Source organism: Acartia tonsa, chromosome 11 (assembly GCF_053477335.1).
Source record: "Acartia tonsa isolate MP-2025a chromosome 11, ASM5347733v1, whole genome shotgun sequence".
NCBI classification, from domain to species: domain Eukaryota; kingdom Metazoa; phylum Arthropoda; class Copepoda; order Calanoida; family Acartiidae; genus Acartia; species Acartia tonsa.
Window position 1 is genome coordinate 3,833,319 of NC_137270.1, and position 19,181 is coordinate 3,852,499.

The 19,181-nt window shown below is 41.5% G+C and overlaps 1 protein-coding gene across 2 annotated transcripts in view; it reads right to left on the minus strand.

The window, feature by feature from the left end:
- Positions 1–16,146: 16,146 nt before the first annotated feature.
- Positions 16,147–19,181, minus strand: part of LOC145332810 (uncharacterized) — a 37,777-nt gene continuing 34,742 nt past the window's right edge. For both annotated transcript variants that reach the window (XM_080177878.1, XM_080177877.1), the window contains exons 5-6: positions 18,660–18,867; positions 16,147–18,556 (exon numbers count right to left, since the gene is read on the minus strand). In XM_080177878.1, coding sequence (XP_080034004.1) covers positions 17,487–18,556; positions 18,660–18,867 — 1,278 coding nt within the window. In that variant the 3' untranslated portion in view covers positions 16,147–17,486. The remainder of the gene's footprint in view (positions 18,557–18,659; positions 18,868–19,181) is intronic.

Here is a 19,181-nt window from a genome sequence, read left to right on the forward strand (position 1 = left end):
TGGGCTGTTTATTACACTAGTCCCCAAAGTTTTAATTAACGTTTTCTAATTTGTAGGCTTAACAACTTTGACGACTTTTATTTAATTTTGATTGGTTGTTTTAGTTGAGTACCAAAACGTTTCAACACCGAATTGTAATTCACAGGAGGGGTAATTTTGTATATCATCATTGGGGAAATACTTCAATTTATCGATCTTTATGTTATTCCTGTAGATCCCTGGTTTTAATATATTTGTTTCAGGTTATGTATGATTAATTTATCTAATTTTGTTCATTTAGACATGTTTTAATTGCCCTATTGATTTCAAACTTTGCTTGATGATTCCAAAAACAGTTAGGTCCGATTTAGGAAGCGTTGCAACTCTATAATCGTGTCCAGATAGTCCGATCATACATTCAAAACATGTTGAATTTTTACCTTTTTTTGACAATGACTTTTTGTATGATATAACTATCCTATTCGTCTTATTTTTGTAATAACGATTCCTAGAAAAACCAGTCACAATGTTGCAAGCGAAGCATCACTATAATGTAAACCTAAAAAAAGTATGTCCTTATACATCCAGAATTTCTGCAATTTTGCAACAAATTTATATACAATTTTGTTAGACTTACAAATTAAAGTTCCACTTATTACGGTCTGCTTCTCTACAAGAGTTATAATTCATTTGTCCTTACTTCTTTTAGAGCTTCACTTTTATGGACGTTTTTATCCTTGTTAACATATTACCCTACATACCCATTGCACTTTGATCATCTCCCTCTTGCAATGCAGAAGTATGTGTCAGGGGGGAAGGGTGTAACTTATACTTTAACAAGGATGACAACATCCATAAAAGCAAAGCACTTAAACGGTATGACAAACGGACATTAACACTTGTATAGTGTCTAAACTGAATTATCAGAATATAAAAGTATAAGAGTCAAAGCAAAATTGTAAGTACATTTGTTGAAAAACTTCTTGATACAGGATAATGTTTATTATGTTTATGGACATACTTACATTTTAAGGATTTGATTATAGAGTTGCTTCGCTTAAAATATTGTTCTTTGTTGTTCCAGGAATCAATATACCAAAAATCAGATCAAACGAATAATTAGATCACATAAAAATTTGATGTCAAAAAATTAGAAAAATCAACATGTTTAAAATGGACGTACGGACATTCTGGTAATGATTATAGAGTTGCTACGCTTTTTAAATCATACCTAACTACTACAGGAATCACCATGCAAAGTTTGAAATCGATAGGACAATTCTAACATGCCTAAATTAACGAATAAAAGCTATCTATCTCGGACAGACGGACGTACTGACCGACCCTAATTATAGAAAAGCTTCGCTTTTAAAAAGGTTAAATTGCTTACAAAGAATATCCGATTCAAACAGAGTAAACTAGCGGAAAATCTAGCCGTGCCACTGTATGATAACTCTAATGTTTAAATTCATGTTCTAATAAATAGTTTGCCAGTCAGCTGGCATGTAATAATGTATGCTTATCATGTGTTGATATCATAACATAATGACTTTAGAACCCAGAAAGCTCTATTTGCTTAACCATTTAAGTTCATTAAATATCCTTGGTATTTATTAAATGCAAAGTTTATATATAATTGGAATTGTACGCCTGTGTGTCTGCAAAACATTAATAAACATACTATTCTTTTTGCTTGTTTAAAAATTAAACTATAAACTTATTTATTGATCTAAACAATTTTATGCATTTTAGAACAGTCCTATCAACTTCAAACTTTGCAAGATATTTCCTCTAGTAGTTATGTACACTAGAAAGACTTTTAACTGTGTAAACACCTTTGGTTGATGTATCCAATTAATTTTGCCAGAGGGGTGGAGACACTCCCCTGCACTCCACTTCTACACGCCAGTAAAGGCATTTGGAAAATATTTATCTAAATCATTAAAAGTAGTACTTTAAAAAGTTTAGATTTTTACTAGAATTTTCATGTTATTTAAGTTGTTAATTTTGTGAATCAAAGGCGAAAAACAAATAAAATTTTGTTATTGATTTTCGCTATTTGTACCTTTAATTGCATTTTTTTCATATTTTCTTTTGTTTTAAAATTATAGGTTATATAAGTTGTTAAATAAAATGGTAAAGGATGATTTAACTTATACTCACTTATGGTCAAAAACTCCTCCCAGTATGGCTTCGAAACCAATTGATATCCGCTAAATAAGAACCAGTTCTCGGTCATACTGAAAACTCATGTATAGCGGTGTTTTAAGAAAAGGCTGTTAAGGGTTAATTCATTTGCTTACAAACAAACTGGGGGTGATTAAACAATTTAAATTTAAGAGATTAAATCTTTAAAAAAACATTTTCACGCGAGAAGCCTTCTCAAAAATTCTGTTTTTTTGTCTATATTTTTTTTCAAAAGTAATTTATCTTTAAGATGCTCATACATAAAAAAAAATATTTGCTAAGTAGCTTTGCTACTGATAAAATTAAAATAATAAACATTAAGCATTATCATAGTATTGCAACCTTCAAGCCATTTTAAAATATATATAAAATCACAAAACCTAGACGGTGGTAGACGTTCGATGTTGATTTAACAATAGGTCATGCTAGTTATATAGTAGATTCGCTAAAAACGTATGCATTTATGCTTTGTAAGATATAATTCCAATAATTGTTTTCTGTTGCTTTTAATACATTTTTCCTTTAATGGTAAATGTGATCATTAATCGATAACCATACATGCTTATTTAACTTTTAAATCAATTTATTTCACTCTTTAATATTTTTAACAGTGCAGTGGGGATAATCTATAAATGACATTGTTTGTTGGTTTTTCTATAACGCTATTGGCTATTGGCTATTTACTCGGAAATTGTTAAGATTTTTGTTATTGAAAATTTATCCTATTATAGTTATTTATCGCATCGCCAAAGGCCCGGGCTATGCATGATTTTTTAGTATGGTGGAGAACCGGTTCTAGCCTAATGGATATAAATCGGTTTCGAAGCCATACTGGAATAATAAATCAAGCTAATCTATAATTCGAAATGTACTTCAAAAAGTCCATCTGTGCTAAGAATTTTTATAGTATTTGCCGGAATGAACGTATACCTTGTAGTTGCGGCTAAATGGTAGGGTTGGGCCGGATATCCGGTGTGGCCTGATATCCGACAGGATATCCGATGTGGCAGGATATCCGGCCGGATATCCGGCCATTTTCAATATCCGGCCGGATATCCGGCTCTATAATTTTTTATACTTTACACCAAAAATCCTTGCTTTTTAAAATCTTAAATGGCTATAAGTTTCTTATTATTGAAGCTAGATGAACATTTTTCTGAATAAGTTTAACTTTATGTAAATTTATATAAGATTTCTGAAGAAATTTTTTTTACTACTTTAATATCTGGTAATTTGGCCGGTTATCCGGCCGGATATCCGGTAATTTGGCCGGATAACTGGATATTTGCCGGATATCCGGTAATTTGGCCGGATAACCGGATATTTGCCGGATATCCGGCCAACGCCGGATATCCGGCCGGTTACCGGATATCCGGCATTTGAAATCAGCCGGATATCCGGTGTCCGGCCAAAAAAGTATCCGGCCCAACCCTACTAAATGGTTGTTATCACATCGTATTAAAGACATCTATCAACGGATAATAATATGAAAAATTACCAGTTTTGTTCGGCCCAGTCTAACAAAACTATTGGAAAGTTTTCTGCAATATGATATTATACTTGATTTTTTTAGTATGGCTGAGAACCGGTTCTTATCCAGCGGATAAAAATTGGAATCGAACCCATACTGGATAAATACTTTTTAAACTTTCAGGATTATATTGGTAGAACAATCTTTTCTAAAAAGTTTAAAGTCTAAAAGTTTTAAAACCTAAATTGGAAAAAAAGAATTAGAAAGACTAGCTTCATTTTTCAACTGTTGAAAAAGTACAATTGTGTTTTATCATCTAAATATTATTTATTTAATATTTTAGGGCGTGTTTATTATTAATTACAGGGTGCGGCACATAAATCCGGACAAATTCTAATTTTTAAACAAATGAACATAAAATCGTCAATTTTAAAGATTTTATTGAATTTTAAAAACTGGGAAGCAAAATAGGTATATGACTAGTATATTATTCAACAAAATCGCCGCCAGCCCCAATCACCGCCTCTACCGGCCTCCTCAACCGCCGGCAGGTCCAGGTCAAAATGTACCTGTCCAAGCTGGCGTAGTTCTCATTGATAGTGGCAATGAGGGAGGTCTTTGTGATATGGGCACGTCTATTGGTGCATGCTTCAAAGTAGCCCCAGGCCCTAAAGTCCATTGAATTAAGATCGGGCTGCTGGGAGGCCACATTTCCTTAGGAACATGAGTAACCGCCAAATTGACAAAATCCATGTTTTTGCTCTCATTTGGGATAGGATTTGGCTACAGTGGACTATAAATACTCAAAATGCGTGTCTCAATGAGCTTATGACACACAAAAAAATTTTGGGTCAAATTTCCAACTCCTTCCCTGTCGGGCCCTACTGTTTGTGATTTCTTAAGGCTCAAAATATTGAAAAATCGACCTCATTTCGGCTAGTATTGAGCTAAAATGGATTTAAACACGGCAAAATGTGTGTCTCAATGAGCCTTAGACACTCACAAAATTTGGGGTCAAGATTCCAACTCCTTCCCTGTCGGACCCTACGTTTTGTGATTTTGCGCATTGAACCACCGGCGCATTTGGAATCTGCCTTGTTGAACATATGCGCGGCCAGCTCGGTGTACACGTCCATCTTCGTCCAAAGATTTTTTTGTGCTAAAAGGTCATTACCTAAGCTTTCTACAGTGGGGTCAAACGTCCTGATTGGTCAAGTAGTTTTGACGCTATGGCCGTTTAAAAAATGTCCGGATTTATGTGCCGCACCCTGTATAATAGGTTTTGGTTGGAACTATGTATAGTTTGACTACTTACTGACTCTCATTATAGAAAATCTTCGCTTTTAACAAATGCCGCAAGTGCTTGTGAACACGCCCCCCCACCTAATAATTTACAAATAATTTTATAAGGGGGGAGGAGTAATTTTTAAAATACTCAATGACTAATACAAACGTATAACTTCTTTTTTTTGCAACCAAAACCAAAAATAACGCAGCAATTTCTTGAGGAATGAGAAACTGTCCCAATTTTGTATAACTTTAGCGGAACAAGTTCCAATTACGTCATATTTTTCTTTCCCGAAAAAGAGAAGGGGGAAAGAAAAAAAAGGGAAGGGGGGAAGAAAAAAGAGATGGGAGAAAAGGGGGTTTTCCCCATCTCTTTTGAAGAGATTTTCTTCCCCCCCTCCCTTTTTCGGGAAAGAAAAATATGACGTAATTGGAACTTGTTCCGCTAAAGTTATACAAAATTGGGACAGTTTCTCATTCCTCCAATTTCTTGTATACTTTTTGATAATAGCAGGATAGGAGGAAAGCTTTTCTTTGCTCCTAAACCAGTGTTAAATAACTAAAGTTTTAGATATGAAATAATTCGCTTGCATCGCATAGACAGCTTTACGCGGATAGTAACATGAAAAATTATAAAACTGGTAAAAATTTTATGATTTCTATTCAAATAATTGTGGAAAATTATCTGTAATACGATGCACTACATGATTTTTCAGTATGCCTGAGAACCGGTTCTAATCCAACTGATATTAATCAGAAGGCGAGGCGACAAAGGCTATTTATTACACTAGTAACCAAGTTTTATAATACCGTTTTGGCTTAACAACTTTAGGGACTTTTAGTGGATTTGATTGATTGGTTTATTAAGATGAGTGTCTAAACATTTCGCCCACTAATTTTTACAAAAAGGGTAATTTTGTGTTTGCTTAAAATCTTTTAATTTTCATATAAATTTGACAGACATTTTTAGCCCTCTAGTAGGATCTCAAAGATTGGTTTATTATTCCATAAAGGCTTTGAAGTTCATTGACGACCAGGGGGAGGGGGGGGGGGGTAAACTTTGAAACCTCTCATTTACCACCAAAAAATTAAAAATACTATAGATTACTTTCCTCAAACATTTGAATCGCCATATTTAGCCCCCCTCAAAATAAAAAGTTTGGACGTTCCTGTTCTGAAATAGCGTAAAACCTGTAAAGAACTAAATATACACCAACATAAACACATGTTCAACTGCATTAATATAATGGCTGCTTGGCAATCACAATGGCTGACTTTTAGTTCATGGATCTTTTCATTCTTGTTTTCTCTAACAAGATTTTATATTTGTTCAATTAATCAATTTTTTGTTTTAAGTATTTTTTTATATGTAAAATCTGGATACAATTGGTTCTTTACATTGAGTGTTTCAACAAAAACGAAAACTTTTTGGTACAAAAAAATCATTAAAGTGAGTTAGAGAGATGATGTTCAGTTGGCATACCAAGAAATAGAAAGAGAGAGAAAATCACGAAACCTTAAAATAAGGTTTATCCTATAATACAAAGTAGAACGATGTCTGTCTATTTGTTTGTCTGTCTGTTTGTAGCGAAGGATCTCGCTTACCGCTGATCCGATCGGGTTCTCCTTTACAGGGTAGCTTCTCATAGGTCCCGGGAAGGTTTATAACTAATTTCTTGGGGGGGGGGGGGGTGGGTGGGACACCCCTAACCCCCCCCAAATTTTTTTTTTATAGAAATTTTCTTTAAAATGTAAAACACGAAAAATTAATTTGATGAAACCTCTTGGGGCAATGCCCCTAGAGGCTAGGGGCGAAGCCGGTAGTATCTGTTAAAGCATGGCCGACAGACAGGCGTACAAAACAATGTATAGACTAGGCGAACGTATGTCTATATCTTCAACTAGCGGCTACGCCCCTAGAGGCCTCTAGTGGCACTTTAAATGTTTTTGTTTGTTAAAGTCTACGATAATTCTTTATATTATGGATACCTCTTAATGTTACGTTGAAGTCTCCCAGATTTTAAGAAAATTTTCAATTTTTTTGTCATTTCTTTTGGGAGGGTGGTAGTACCCTCCCCCGAAATAGTTAAAAACCTTCCCAGGACATATGAGAATCTACCCTGTTAAGGAGAACCCGATCGGTTCAGCGGTTAGCGAGATCCTTCGGTACACACAGACAGACACACAGACAGACAAACATCCTGTTACTTTAGTATAAGGATAACAAATCATATTTAGCTATACGGACTGACTGACAGACAACGTGAATTATAACGTTGCTTAGCTACATTAGAAAGGTTTTTCAGCTGACTTGTTTGAAAACTTTGGTTGTGTCTTCTTTGAAATTGAAATGACAAGCAGTTTTGGAAAAATGGGTTGGGCATATTTTTTCAAAAATAAAGGAAAAAGTACAATAAATAAAAAAAAATATTTTAAATTGTTTTGTGGTATTCGGCAGCCGTGAGCCATATTCTATGGCAACCCTGACCTTGGTTCGGAGAAGGGCCGAGGGCCCTCCCCCGAGTACTGGGGAAGGGGTCAGCCGACCCCCTCCCTATGCCTAAAATTAATGATAGATTTTGACAGCCTTATTATGGTTAAGCTGTATTGTTAATTCCCCCCACCCTTTCCAGGGATGGGGGATCATTATTGCCCAAACTGACTATTGTATATGTATTTATATTGATTCTGTTTATGATTACTTATTCCAATCTGTGTATTTATTGTTTGTTGTATATAACTTTAGTAAACCTTAGACCCTGAATAAAGGAACATCTGAATAGACTCTGTTTGTTACTTAGTGATTGCTAGAGAAGCGTAGCTTCTCTATAATATATGTGTCCACGTCTGTTCGCACTGCCGTAGTCATTTGAACTCGGGTGTCTGCCATTTAACCTAGGCGGATACCACAACTTTTGGTGACAGCTGTGTGAGATTACGGCAAACCACAAGTGTAGAGCAGACGCGCAGCTGAGGCTAAGGTACTCCCAGCAGTGAAACTGGCAAAACTGACACAAACAACCTGAATTACCCACCCTGGATAGCAAGGTCTAACTCTGTATCCGGCAGTTGTGGAAGCGAAACCTAGCGAAAGACCACTAAGTGTGGCGGAACCCGAGCTGCGGAGAGTAGCGAAATCGGACGAGAGACTGCGGAGAGCAGCGAAACTTGACGGAGAACCGCGAGAAGCGCCGACATCTAACGGAGGATTGAGCGCTCAAGGGCTGAAACAGGCCTGCGGACGGGCTGAAACAGGCCAAATAAGTGCAAACGGCTGAAAATAGGCCAACATTTACTGCAAGAGATAGCAGGATCCGAACCAGCGGCGCTGCAGGAAGGGACATTCCCTGCTGCCACCAGCCGGATTCGGATACACGGCGCTGCAGGACAGGACATTCCCTGCCGCCGACTGGCTGAAACAAGCCAAATAGCTGCGAGCTGTGTGCGAAAATACGAGTGTAGTGTACCAAGCAGAAGAAAAACTACGTTAACTCCAAGTATCCTGAGAGGCTACAGCGCAGCCACCCATCTAGAAAAACAGATATTATATCAGATTTTATGGATTACCACCCTGGTGTGAAAGCTGAACAATAGATATATGGGCAAGGCTTGGTAAACAAATTTGTTGTGTATTGTGATAAAGCCAAAAATAGAACCTAGATGTAAGATAACAATGCAATGGTAAACAATCTGACCCCAAGCCTTCAGCACGACAAATACACCCCCTTATCCCAACGGAAGGGGAGGGGCCCACCATAAATTGAAGCAAATACAATTGAGGTGACATAACAATAAGCCCAGGATTAAGGAAGAGGCACAATTACCTCACCACCCAGTCACTTCAAACCTGCAGCACCCCCCTCCCCATAGGGGGGAACGGACGGCTTTACCCCGTCCCCTCACGCGCTCCCCCTTCTCCCCACACTAAGTCCGTCCACGGTGCGGAGATAGCGACCGGGAGAACAGAGCGCAATTCACGGGTTGCGCAGCGGAGCTTGGGACGCAACAAAAATTCAACGGACAAAGGAGATAAAGCGGACCAATGAGAGAGCAGATTGAGGGATAGATGCGCGTTTTACCTGTGTGCGCAATCTGACGGCGCGTAGGCGCGTTGCAAGAAAAGGAGATTCCACGCACACACACACACACAGGAGCGGAGCTACTCCATAGCATACAACAGAGATATTTTTAGAAAAAAGGACTTGCAAGCTCCTCCCTCCTATCTATAGTGTGATAAGGAAAACCAAATCAGTTCCTGACAGCAGTTCAGACCCTCAACAACTATCTACACCTACCAGCCTACCCTAAAGCTCAGAAGCTAGTGACAAGTATTCTAGTGTACACCTATTTTAGATCTTTGTAGTTTAAACTACCAACCGAGTGATAAACAGTGTTGGCTGCTAGGCTAGAAAGCCATAAGTGTAAACCACCTATAGTATTGACTTAAAACTTAGTGTCCCGCCGCTGAACCTTTGACCCGATGGAGCAGCCACAAGCGCAAGGAGGCGACCAGCTCCAAGGATGGCTCCAGGACGATCCCCAGCCGGCTCCAGCCGAGTACCGCAAGCTGATGCTGAGTAACCTGCCGGAGTACCGAGGACCGCCCAAGCAATCCTGGAATTCCCACATCCGGAGACTAGAAATGTCATGGGCGGCTTACCGTGTGCCCCCCCATGACACACTGAACCACCGCAACGCCCTTTTACTATCCCTGGCGGGGCAAGCGGCGGAGATGGCCTCTCATCTGTTTGGAGAGGCAGGCCAAGCCTTGACATACGAACAAGTCAAGGCCGAGTGTGAAATGTTATTTCGTCCAGCCTATGAGTCTCAGACCCTGAAGCAAGCCTTCAGAGACTACAGGCAGCACTCGACAGAGCCTATACAAGCCTACATATCCACAAAGTGTGCGCTGTACCGGGAGGCCTACAGCCACGAAGATTTGGAGTTATTGATATATGAACTAAATCGCGGCATTCGTAACGCTAATGTGAAACGCTTTATGATGGGTCATGAGATCGCCTCGGTACCTGAGTACACGAGGCGAGCCATGTTTACCGTGACCATGATCACCAAGCAGCTGAAGGAGGGTGTGTGCCTAGTGGACGCCACCGACGGGCTCACGGGATCGGCCAGCGTCCAGTTGCCCCAATACGATGAGTCGGAGCCAATGGAGATTGGACCCTTGGCTCCGGGTCTCCACCAGATGGGGAAGGTTGCACCAGACGACAAGATTCCAGGCCGCTGCTATCGCTGCCATGGGAAGGGCCACCGAGTCAGAGATTGTCCTACGCCTATGGAGGTCAGCCTAGAAGAGCGACGCACCCAGCCACGCCGTGACCGTCCTGCCAAATGTGAACGTTGCCATTACACAGGCCATACGGCAGCCGAGTGCAAGGCTGACTGGGACCAGGTAGCCGGCCGGAGATGCATAGCTGACAAGGGCGCTCACTCAGGAAAGCCCAGCAGAGTAGCCAACATGGAAGGGAGCGCGCCCCCAGCAACACTCCAGCAAGCAGCCGCCCCCAGCGCAGCGGGCCAATCCGAAGGAATGCCGCAGTTTGGGACCATCCCAGCTAGGATCAACGTGCTGGGAGGAGCGGCTGAACCCAACTGGGTTGGCCTGGGCTTCAGCCTCAACCACTTGGGACCGGAGTTCGTCCAGCCAACCAACATTGCGGAGCCAGAAGTCCTGAGGCCTCAACCCTTCAGCCTCAACATGATGGGGCCTGCCAGACCGAGTCCACCCAGCAAGAGCGGAGGGGCGCTACCCAGCGCCACCGAGACAGTGTACGGGGAGGCCCTGGCGGCCGCTGAGCGAGAGAGGCGAGAGGTGCTAGCCAGCGCATCGGAGTCGATGTATGGGGCGCCATCCGGCATCGCCACGTGGGAAGGACGAGAGGTGCGCCCCCGCACCCCCAAGCTGATGTCTGGGGCGGCAACCGCCGCCGCCACCTGCGAAGACTGGGGGGTGCTATCCAGCGCCCCCACACTGGAGCCTGGGGCGACAACCGTCGCCGCCACCGAGATACCTGGACCCTGGAACGAGCCTGCAGCCCCAGAGGGAGGGGTGACATCCGTCACCCCCAGTCAGCCCGCGCCACCAGCCAGCAGGGAGAGTCCAGCTATCCATCATCCAGCGCCACCAGCCAGCAGGGAGAGTCCAGCTATACACCATCCAGCGCCCCCTGCTAGCAGAGAGAGTCCAGCTGTCCACCATCCTCAACTGAGCCAGGATAAGTTAAAATTGACAAATGTATTGTATCCAAAGTATTGTAACCCTCCAGCCTTGCCTGTGCCTCCCGCACCAGAGGCTGGGGAGATTGAGATTTGGGGTTATCAGGACTTGCCTGTGCCACATGCACCTGAGTTCCTAGGGCAGGGGAGGGATGTAATACAGGGCGAGCCTGTGCCACACACACTCCAGCCCCATGCCACTGGGCATGCCATGGACAAGGGAAGGGACACCTTGGGGCTAGGGGAGCCGACACCCAGACGGGCGCCAGTCGCCTGTCAGTCTGTCATTGGGGAGGGTATCGGGACGCCCCGGGCGTCCAAAGATAACACTCAATGGAAATTTATATCTAGCCAGGAGCAGCCCAGCAGTGTCCAGCCCCAAGAAGCAGTCGTGGCCCGAGCCGAGGATACCCAGATGCGTGCGCGAGGTCGATGGCTGTCTGGTAGATTCTCACATTGGTGGATGGTTCTGTGGGGCCTACTGCTAGCAGCTGTGTGGCCTACAACTAGCTATGTCTTGGTAGGGTGGGACTGTGCCAACCCCACCCATGTCACCGCCTACAACAAGGAGCAGATGTGTAGCAAGGAGCCGCTACACCAGGAGGTGCCCTTGGGCCATGAGATACATGTCCTGCAGCAAGTCAAGATTCGGGAGACCACGGGATATAGCTGTCAACTCGCAGTGTCCCAGTGGACATTTAGGTGTGGAGTCTGGGGCCACCTGAAGGTGACCTCGGTCCCCACCCTCATGCGGCCAACCAAGATTGACCCAGAAACGTGCCGAGACCTGGCCCGGAACCGAGTCTACACTCTGCCAGGCAAGACCCAGCCATTGACGTTCCAGCTGAACCACCCCCTGTTCTTTACCCTCGATATGGTGGGCGCATTGGTCCCGAGGGGGTGGGTTGTGAAGGGGAGGACGTCCATTTTGAAGGCCAGCTGTACCGAAATGAATTAGTGCTCCAGGAGCGATTGCTGCTGGTCAAGGAAGAGACCTACGTAGTCGAGAATGGACGGGTGGAGTCCCAGTCTGACCACCTGACCCTAGAGTGTCCCCATTCCGAGCTGTCCTGTATCACTGGAGAGGCCACATACGTGTGGGACCACCTGGGGAGAGATTGCCCCTTGAGGCTGATCCGCAGCCTCCAGCCCAGCCTTGTGATGGATGCGTTCCTGGTTGACCATCAAGCCCAATTCTTCATCAACATGACTACCCCCACCTCAATAGTGAACTGTGACTTTGAGGCCCATGCCACCAACCACCCAGCATTGTTCGTGGCAGCCGACCCGGCCGCAGCAGCGTTGCCCAGAGTATCGGCCAGGGACGTGGATGTCCCCCTCCAGGCCCAGATACATGCAGGTTACATCGGATTTACCCTGGAAACTCGAATGAGAAGCGCAGCAGCAGAAGAAGTAGCGGCCAATTGCTGGAAGCTCCAGCAGCTATACCCGGCCCATCCGGTGCGCGTCCAGGGGAGCACGTTCTCTGTTTTGAGGGGAGATGTATTGCTCCAGCTCACCTGCCAACGTAATAAGTACGTGGTCAGGGAGAGCAATGAATGTTGGGACAAGGTGCCGGTGGAGCCCACAGGATTTGTAGATGCCGTGACAAAGGTGTATAGCGGCCACGCCACCAAAATTCCCTGCTCCTCCACCTACCCCCTAACTGTACACGCTGAGGAAGGATGGATAGAGCTAACTCCTGCACCTAAGAAGAGGCCGCCCCCGCTGGATACACCCAAGCAGCTGCTGACCGAGCCCTTGGATGACTTCAGCTCGGGAGGATTGTATTCGCAGGCCGAGCTGAACGACTGGCAGCAGCTACTAGCGTTTCCGGCGTATAAGGCCGCCATGCTGACCGGCCTGTCGTATGGCTCATGCGTCCAGCAAGGCAGCTGTTCAGCCACCGGAGACCATGGGATCGTGTCCTACGATATTGACCGACTGGCGGAGGAAGGAGAAGCAACCCTGGATGTCTGGGCTGGGTTCAGACAGGCTATTCACGAGTGGGGAGATGGCGCAGCCATACTGTGTCTGCTGTTGTTGATCCTCAAGCTGCTGGGAGACTTAACCATCATCTCCCTGGCAGCCGCACAAGGAGGTGTACGAGCCGCCCTGAACGCGATGTCACAAGTATTCCTGTATCACCCAACCTTGTATCGCAAGGCCTTGGCCAGAGCCAGGCTCACCCATGCCAAGTCCCGGGACTTTTCAGTGGACTGGGATGCCATTCCTATTGGCCGGGAAGCAGCCGAGGAGATGGTATCCATGCAATCAGCCGATAGTGGAAATGACCGCCCAGGCAGGCCTGGGCCACACTCTGGAAAGCCCCGCGGCCCCTCGGGAGGCCAGGCTGTCGCCCAGACGGTCAACCTGGTAGCCAGTGCCCCAGCCGCTGCCAACAACAACCAGAATGCCCCGTTGCTGACCGGTCCCGCAGCGGCTGCGCCCCATGCCAACCTGACACCCGCTGGCGCAGAGCTACGTGCCCAACAAAAGCCAGCCTCTACCTTCTATCCCACGTTGGGGGCCCATCAGCCCTGAAAACCACCACTAGGATTCCATTGAATCATTATCTCTTGTATATATTAGCCCTAATGAGCGGGCCAAAGGCCTCAACCACTGTCGGAAGTCTGGCAGGGAAACCCCCTCCCAGCCTTCCGAGGGGAGAGTTGTGGTATTCGGCAGCCGTGAGCCATGTTCTATGGCAACCCTGACCTTGGTTCGGAGAAGGGCCGAGGGCCCTCCCCCGAGTACTGGGGAAGGGGTCAGCCGACCCCCTCCCTATGCCTAAAATTAATGATAGATTTTGACAGCCTTATTATGGTTAAGCTGTATTGTTAATTCCCCCCACCCTTTCCAGGGATGGGGGATCATTATTGCCCAAACTGACTATTGTATATGTATTTATATTGATTCTGTTTATGATTACTTATTCCAATCTGTGTATTTATTGTTTGTTGTATATAACTTTAGTAAACCTTAGACCCTGAATAAAGGAACATCTGAATAGACTCTGTTTGTTACTTAGTGATTGCTAGAGAAGCGTAGCTTCTCTATAATATATGTGTCCACGTCTGTTCGCACTGCCGTAGTCATTTGAACTCGGGTGTCTGCCATTTAACCTAGGCGGATACCACAGTTTGTTTCAAGGTATTGACAGTGATAAAAAATAATCCCAAAAAGTAGATTTGATAAATAATATAAATATATAAAAGTGTTAAAAACTAGCGGATTTAACTAATTTTCAATTTATGGCAGATATTATCAATGAATCAAAGATATTTTTCTTAATAAAAAAAGGGGACATCCTATTATTATGAAAAAAAGTCTAATCTGATAAATGACTTTCCAAATGTTTTTAATATATCTTTTATTTTACATTTTCATATTTTGCTGACAAAAAGGGGCTTTCTGAAATCTGTAATTTTTGTTTGACAATATGAGATAGGATAATAGATACACTAACAGTATGACAAATATAAAGAATAGCTTCTTTTTAGATTTATGCACATTTTTTTCTGTAGCATAAGTCATAACTTCTTTATGAATATGCTATCGACTACGCCCCTAGAGGATTCTCTGGGCACTTGAGGGAGGGAGGGAAATTATCCCCGAATTTCAATTTTGATTTAAAAGTTTTTAAAAAAATTGTTGGTTAATATTTTTCTACAGGCAGTGGTTAACAAAATAACAAAATAAGAGAATGTGTTTACCAACCAATTTCCAAGGCAGCTATTGCTCAATAATAACGTCTAAAACCCGTTTTAGCTCGGACTTATCTTCTTAAAAATCTGTGGAATAAACAACTAGCTAGCTTTAACGATATACTGGTTTTTTTTTAATGGAACTCGTATTAATAAAAAAAAACTTATTTTCTAAATTCAATATTTTGTATCTTTTCTTTCTAAATCTAGGCCCAAGGCCATTCTGATAAACTACGGATGGGACAATTGTGGATATTATTTGGATGCTTAATTTAAGTTTGGTAAGGAGTAAGGTTAAAAGAACAGATCTATATAGTATAGATGTATATACAGACAACTACCGTCCTTTTTCAAAGACCTCTTTCGTCTGCTTCTAAATCATATCTGCTACTTGGCTGTGTTAATATAAGCGACACCATATTGGTTGATTTTCAATGAAAGGTTGCACATTCACAAAGCGGTTGCGATGAGGAGATACAGTTATTTAACCCTTTCTCCCTCTAGTGTTTTACTCTAATGTCAAAAGTGTACCGAAGGTGTAGGGCCCTGCAGGATTAAATTCAGATATTTTTTCAGACAAGGTGTTTCGGATATAATTTACGTGAAAACACTCAGACAAATCACTAATAGGCGTATTTTCTTCTTATGATAGTTTATATTGTGATTTTTTATGTATATTTGTATTGTCACTGTAATGAGAATACCATTTTGTCATGGATGATTTTTGTCTTGCTTATTTGAATCTTGAGTGAAACTACTCTATAATTCACTTTGTCTGTCCGTCCGTCAGTCCGTAACGGTACGGGGAAACGTGATTTTCTCGGCTCCTTTTCAAGGTAGACAGCTGAAATTTTTAGTACAGATTCCTATGACATATGCCCATCTAATTTTGGGTGCTAGATCGATTCCTAGATTTGTAAGTTTTTGTGATTTTCTCAACTCCTTTTCAAGATAGAGAGCTGAAATATTCAGGGATTAATTAATTTTACATTAATTCTACATATTTCACAAAGTTTTATCAAGAATGGTCTATTAATTGGGGTGCTAGACCGATTTCTATAATTTTAGTTTTTCGTGATTTTCTCGATTCAATTCAGGATTGACAGCAGAAATTATCAAGGATCGAATATGCTCATATTCTAAATATATCCATCAAGTTTCATTAAGATTTATTTATTAAGTGCGGTGTTAGATTTATTCCTAGATTTTTAAGTTTTCGTGATTTTGAAGGTTGCATGATTTTTATAAATAGTATATTTTTATTGATTACAGCATTATAAGCAACTTTATTTATTTTATTTCAAAAACATATAAAAATACTATCTAATACTAATATTATACAGAAATCTTATTTTGTTATATTGAAAACCTAAACATCATGACAAGTTTTGAAGTTTCTTGAGATGGAAGACACTCCATTATTTATTTTACATCCTAAAGATAGATTTATTTCAGGGAGTAAGGGAGGGGACAATGGGCAATTAATTCAATATAAGAGTTATCAAAGAAAGGGCATGAAATCCAGTTTAATCCAATAAATTTGTAGGAAATTATAAAGTGATTGTTAATTGAATAATAGATTTCCATGGCGTCATGTAAAGTTAAATCCCAACTTGTTTTTGATGAAATATATTGAGGTTTTATGGTGTGATTTTTATATTACAAGATTATTGGACCCGGCCAGCTGCTAGCAAGAATATGACTGCCCCTTTTTATTCTGTTTATTTCCCTTGCCCCCACCTCCCTTCTCCCTTCTCCCCGTCTGCTACATTCCAAACTAACACAACGAGTAGTTATTTCCCTTGCCCCCACTCTCCTTATCCCTTCTCCCCGTCTGCAATATTCAAAACATACATAACGAATAGCGGCATTTCATGCGCAAGTACCCAAACTTAGTCAGAAACTACTAAATTCTTGCACATTCCCTTTAAGCCAGTACCCAAAGTCTGAGACTCCTAAAAATTGAATATTCGATCCATTGTCCCCTCCCTTACTCCCTGGATTTATTTGGCAAAATAATTATGGCTAAAACAAATTCAGTTAATAAATTTTGACTTAAAAATTACATAATATATAAACTAATATACAAGTAAAAGGCAATTTACAAAGCCTTGAGACTAATAAGAGAGAGAGAGAGAGCTGCACATATACATGAAAGGAGAAGTATCCGAAAAATTAAATAAATTACAGGAAAATATTTATTTATCGCATCGTATTATAGACAGCTTATTAAAATAAAAGATCATAATACTAAATTTTTTTTGTTTGTCCCTAGAGACAAAGTCCAGGTTTTAATATTATGATTTTTTTTTATTCGCGGAAAATTGTCTGTAATATGATACTATACATGATTTTTCAGTATAGCTGGGAACCGGTTATAATCCAGCGGATAATGATCGGTCTCGTTGCCATACTGGAAATGATTTTTCAGTGAGTTTGTAGTAAAATCAACCAATTAAAACCCTTCACCCAGAATCTACTCATAAAAATCATTTCCCTGTCTTTTAATCAAAGATTTTTTAAAGAAACTTTTCCCTTCTTTTACGTTTTAGATGGCTAATAGGAAAAATACCCAATAATCATCTAATTATATAATATTACGATAATTTTGATTAGAATTTTTAATTGTTCTTCTTGGAAGATTTTTTGTCTTCTTTTGGCTCCTCACTTGATTGATCCTCAGATGAATCTTCATCACTTTCATCATCCTGTTCATCTGAATCTTCCTGTTCATTTGAATCAACATCCTCATTGTCATTACTCTCCTCTTGCTTGATAAGTTTCTTGTACAGGACTGTTGTCGTTTCTGTTTCCTCTTCAATAGCCTTAACGTCAACTGCAACTGTAGTTGGGGCTTCAGTAGATTCTACATCATCACTATCTCTGGCAGCATAAGCAGTTGTGGTCTCGGTTTCAGAGGATTTTAACTCAACTTCAGCTTGAGTTGTGGTTTCAGTGTCTTCACTGGTCTTAACATCAGCTGCAATTGTAGTTTCGTCAAGGTTGAACTCTGTTGTATACAGATCAGTAGCGCGTCTGCCATTAGAATGCATGTCAGTTGTGGTTTCATATTCTTCACTGGATACAGTTGTTTCTTCCCCAGTTCTAACATCAACGGATTCAGTTGTTGTTTCATCATTTGATCTTTCAACATCATAGGCTGTTGTAGTTTCATAATCTTCAGCAGTCTTTACATCAACATTCTCTACAGTTGTTGTGTCTTGTTCATCTTCTGAGGATTTTACTTCAACAGCACTGGTTGTTGTTTCAACATCATCATTTCTGGCAATTTCTGGGGCAACTGTGGTTGACACATCCTCATCACTTTCAGTGCTTTCAGCACTCTTTACGGAAGGATTTTCAGTGGTTTGAGACTCAGTTGTGCTGTCAGTGGCTACATCTCTTTCAGCAGCTGTGACTCCTGACTCTGTGGTTGTATCAATAGCCTCAATATCAATTCTTCCTTCATTTCCAACAGTTGTCTCATCAGAACTAGCGGCCTCAGTTGTTGCTTCACGGACCTCAGCCTGTTCAGTGGTACCTGCGGCTGCTGTGGTAGATTCTTCTTCAACTGTCTTAACATCAGCATGGCCAGTGGTGGCTTCAACATCTGAGTGTGTGGTAGTAGAATCGTCATCAGCAAGCTTTACACTGGCAACTGTTGTCTCAGCATTGGCAGCTGTAGTTGTTTCTAAACATTAACATAATTACATAATTATAAAAAAAATAATTGATATATTTTACTGAAATTGTTTAGATATCTAATATTATTTGCATTAAGTTTTTTTTCTTACCTTCAATGTTAATTCTAGCAACATCAGAACTTGTGGTAGCTTCACTCTCACTGACAACAGCAATAGTGGTCTCATCCGCATCAGCATCCTTAGCATTCACTACTACAGTTGTAGTTTCAACATTGCCAGCAGTAGTTGCATCGCGTACTTCAGCTTCTACCTCAGTTGTTGTTTCGGTTGCTTCGTGGTGCTTAGTGTCAGCTTGCACCTTATTAATAGAATATTTTAATGAGAAAGAAGTAACAACAGTTCTTATGAGAAAAAAAATGTCTTTCAAAGAAACATCAAAAAGTCAATTGCGAAGCAGTTAATAGTGCCTTATGAAAAATTACGTCACATAATACTAATGACCAATGATAGGCCAGTATACATATTACCATTGGTATTTTTTTATAGATTTTTTGTTACCCCCTCCACTTCCCATTTTTATCTAAAATTCAGAGTAAACTTTTTTCTTGTATTCATTCAAAACCGGTAGATTAGAACCGGTTCTTACAAAACGAAAAAAATACGTCTAGAATC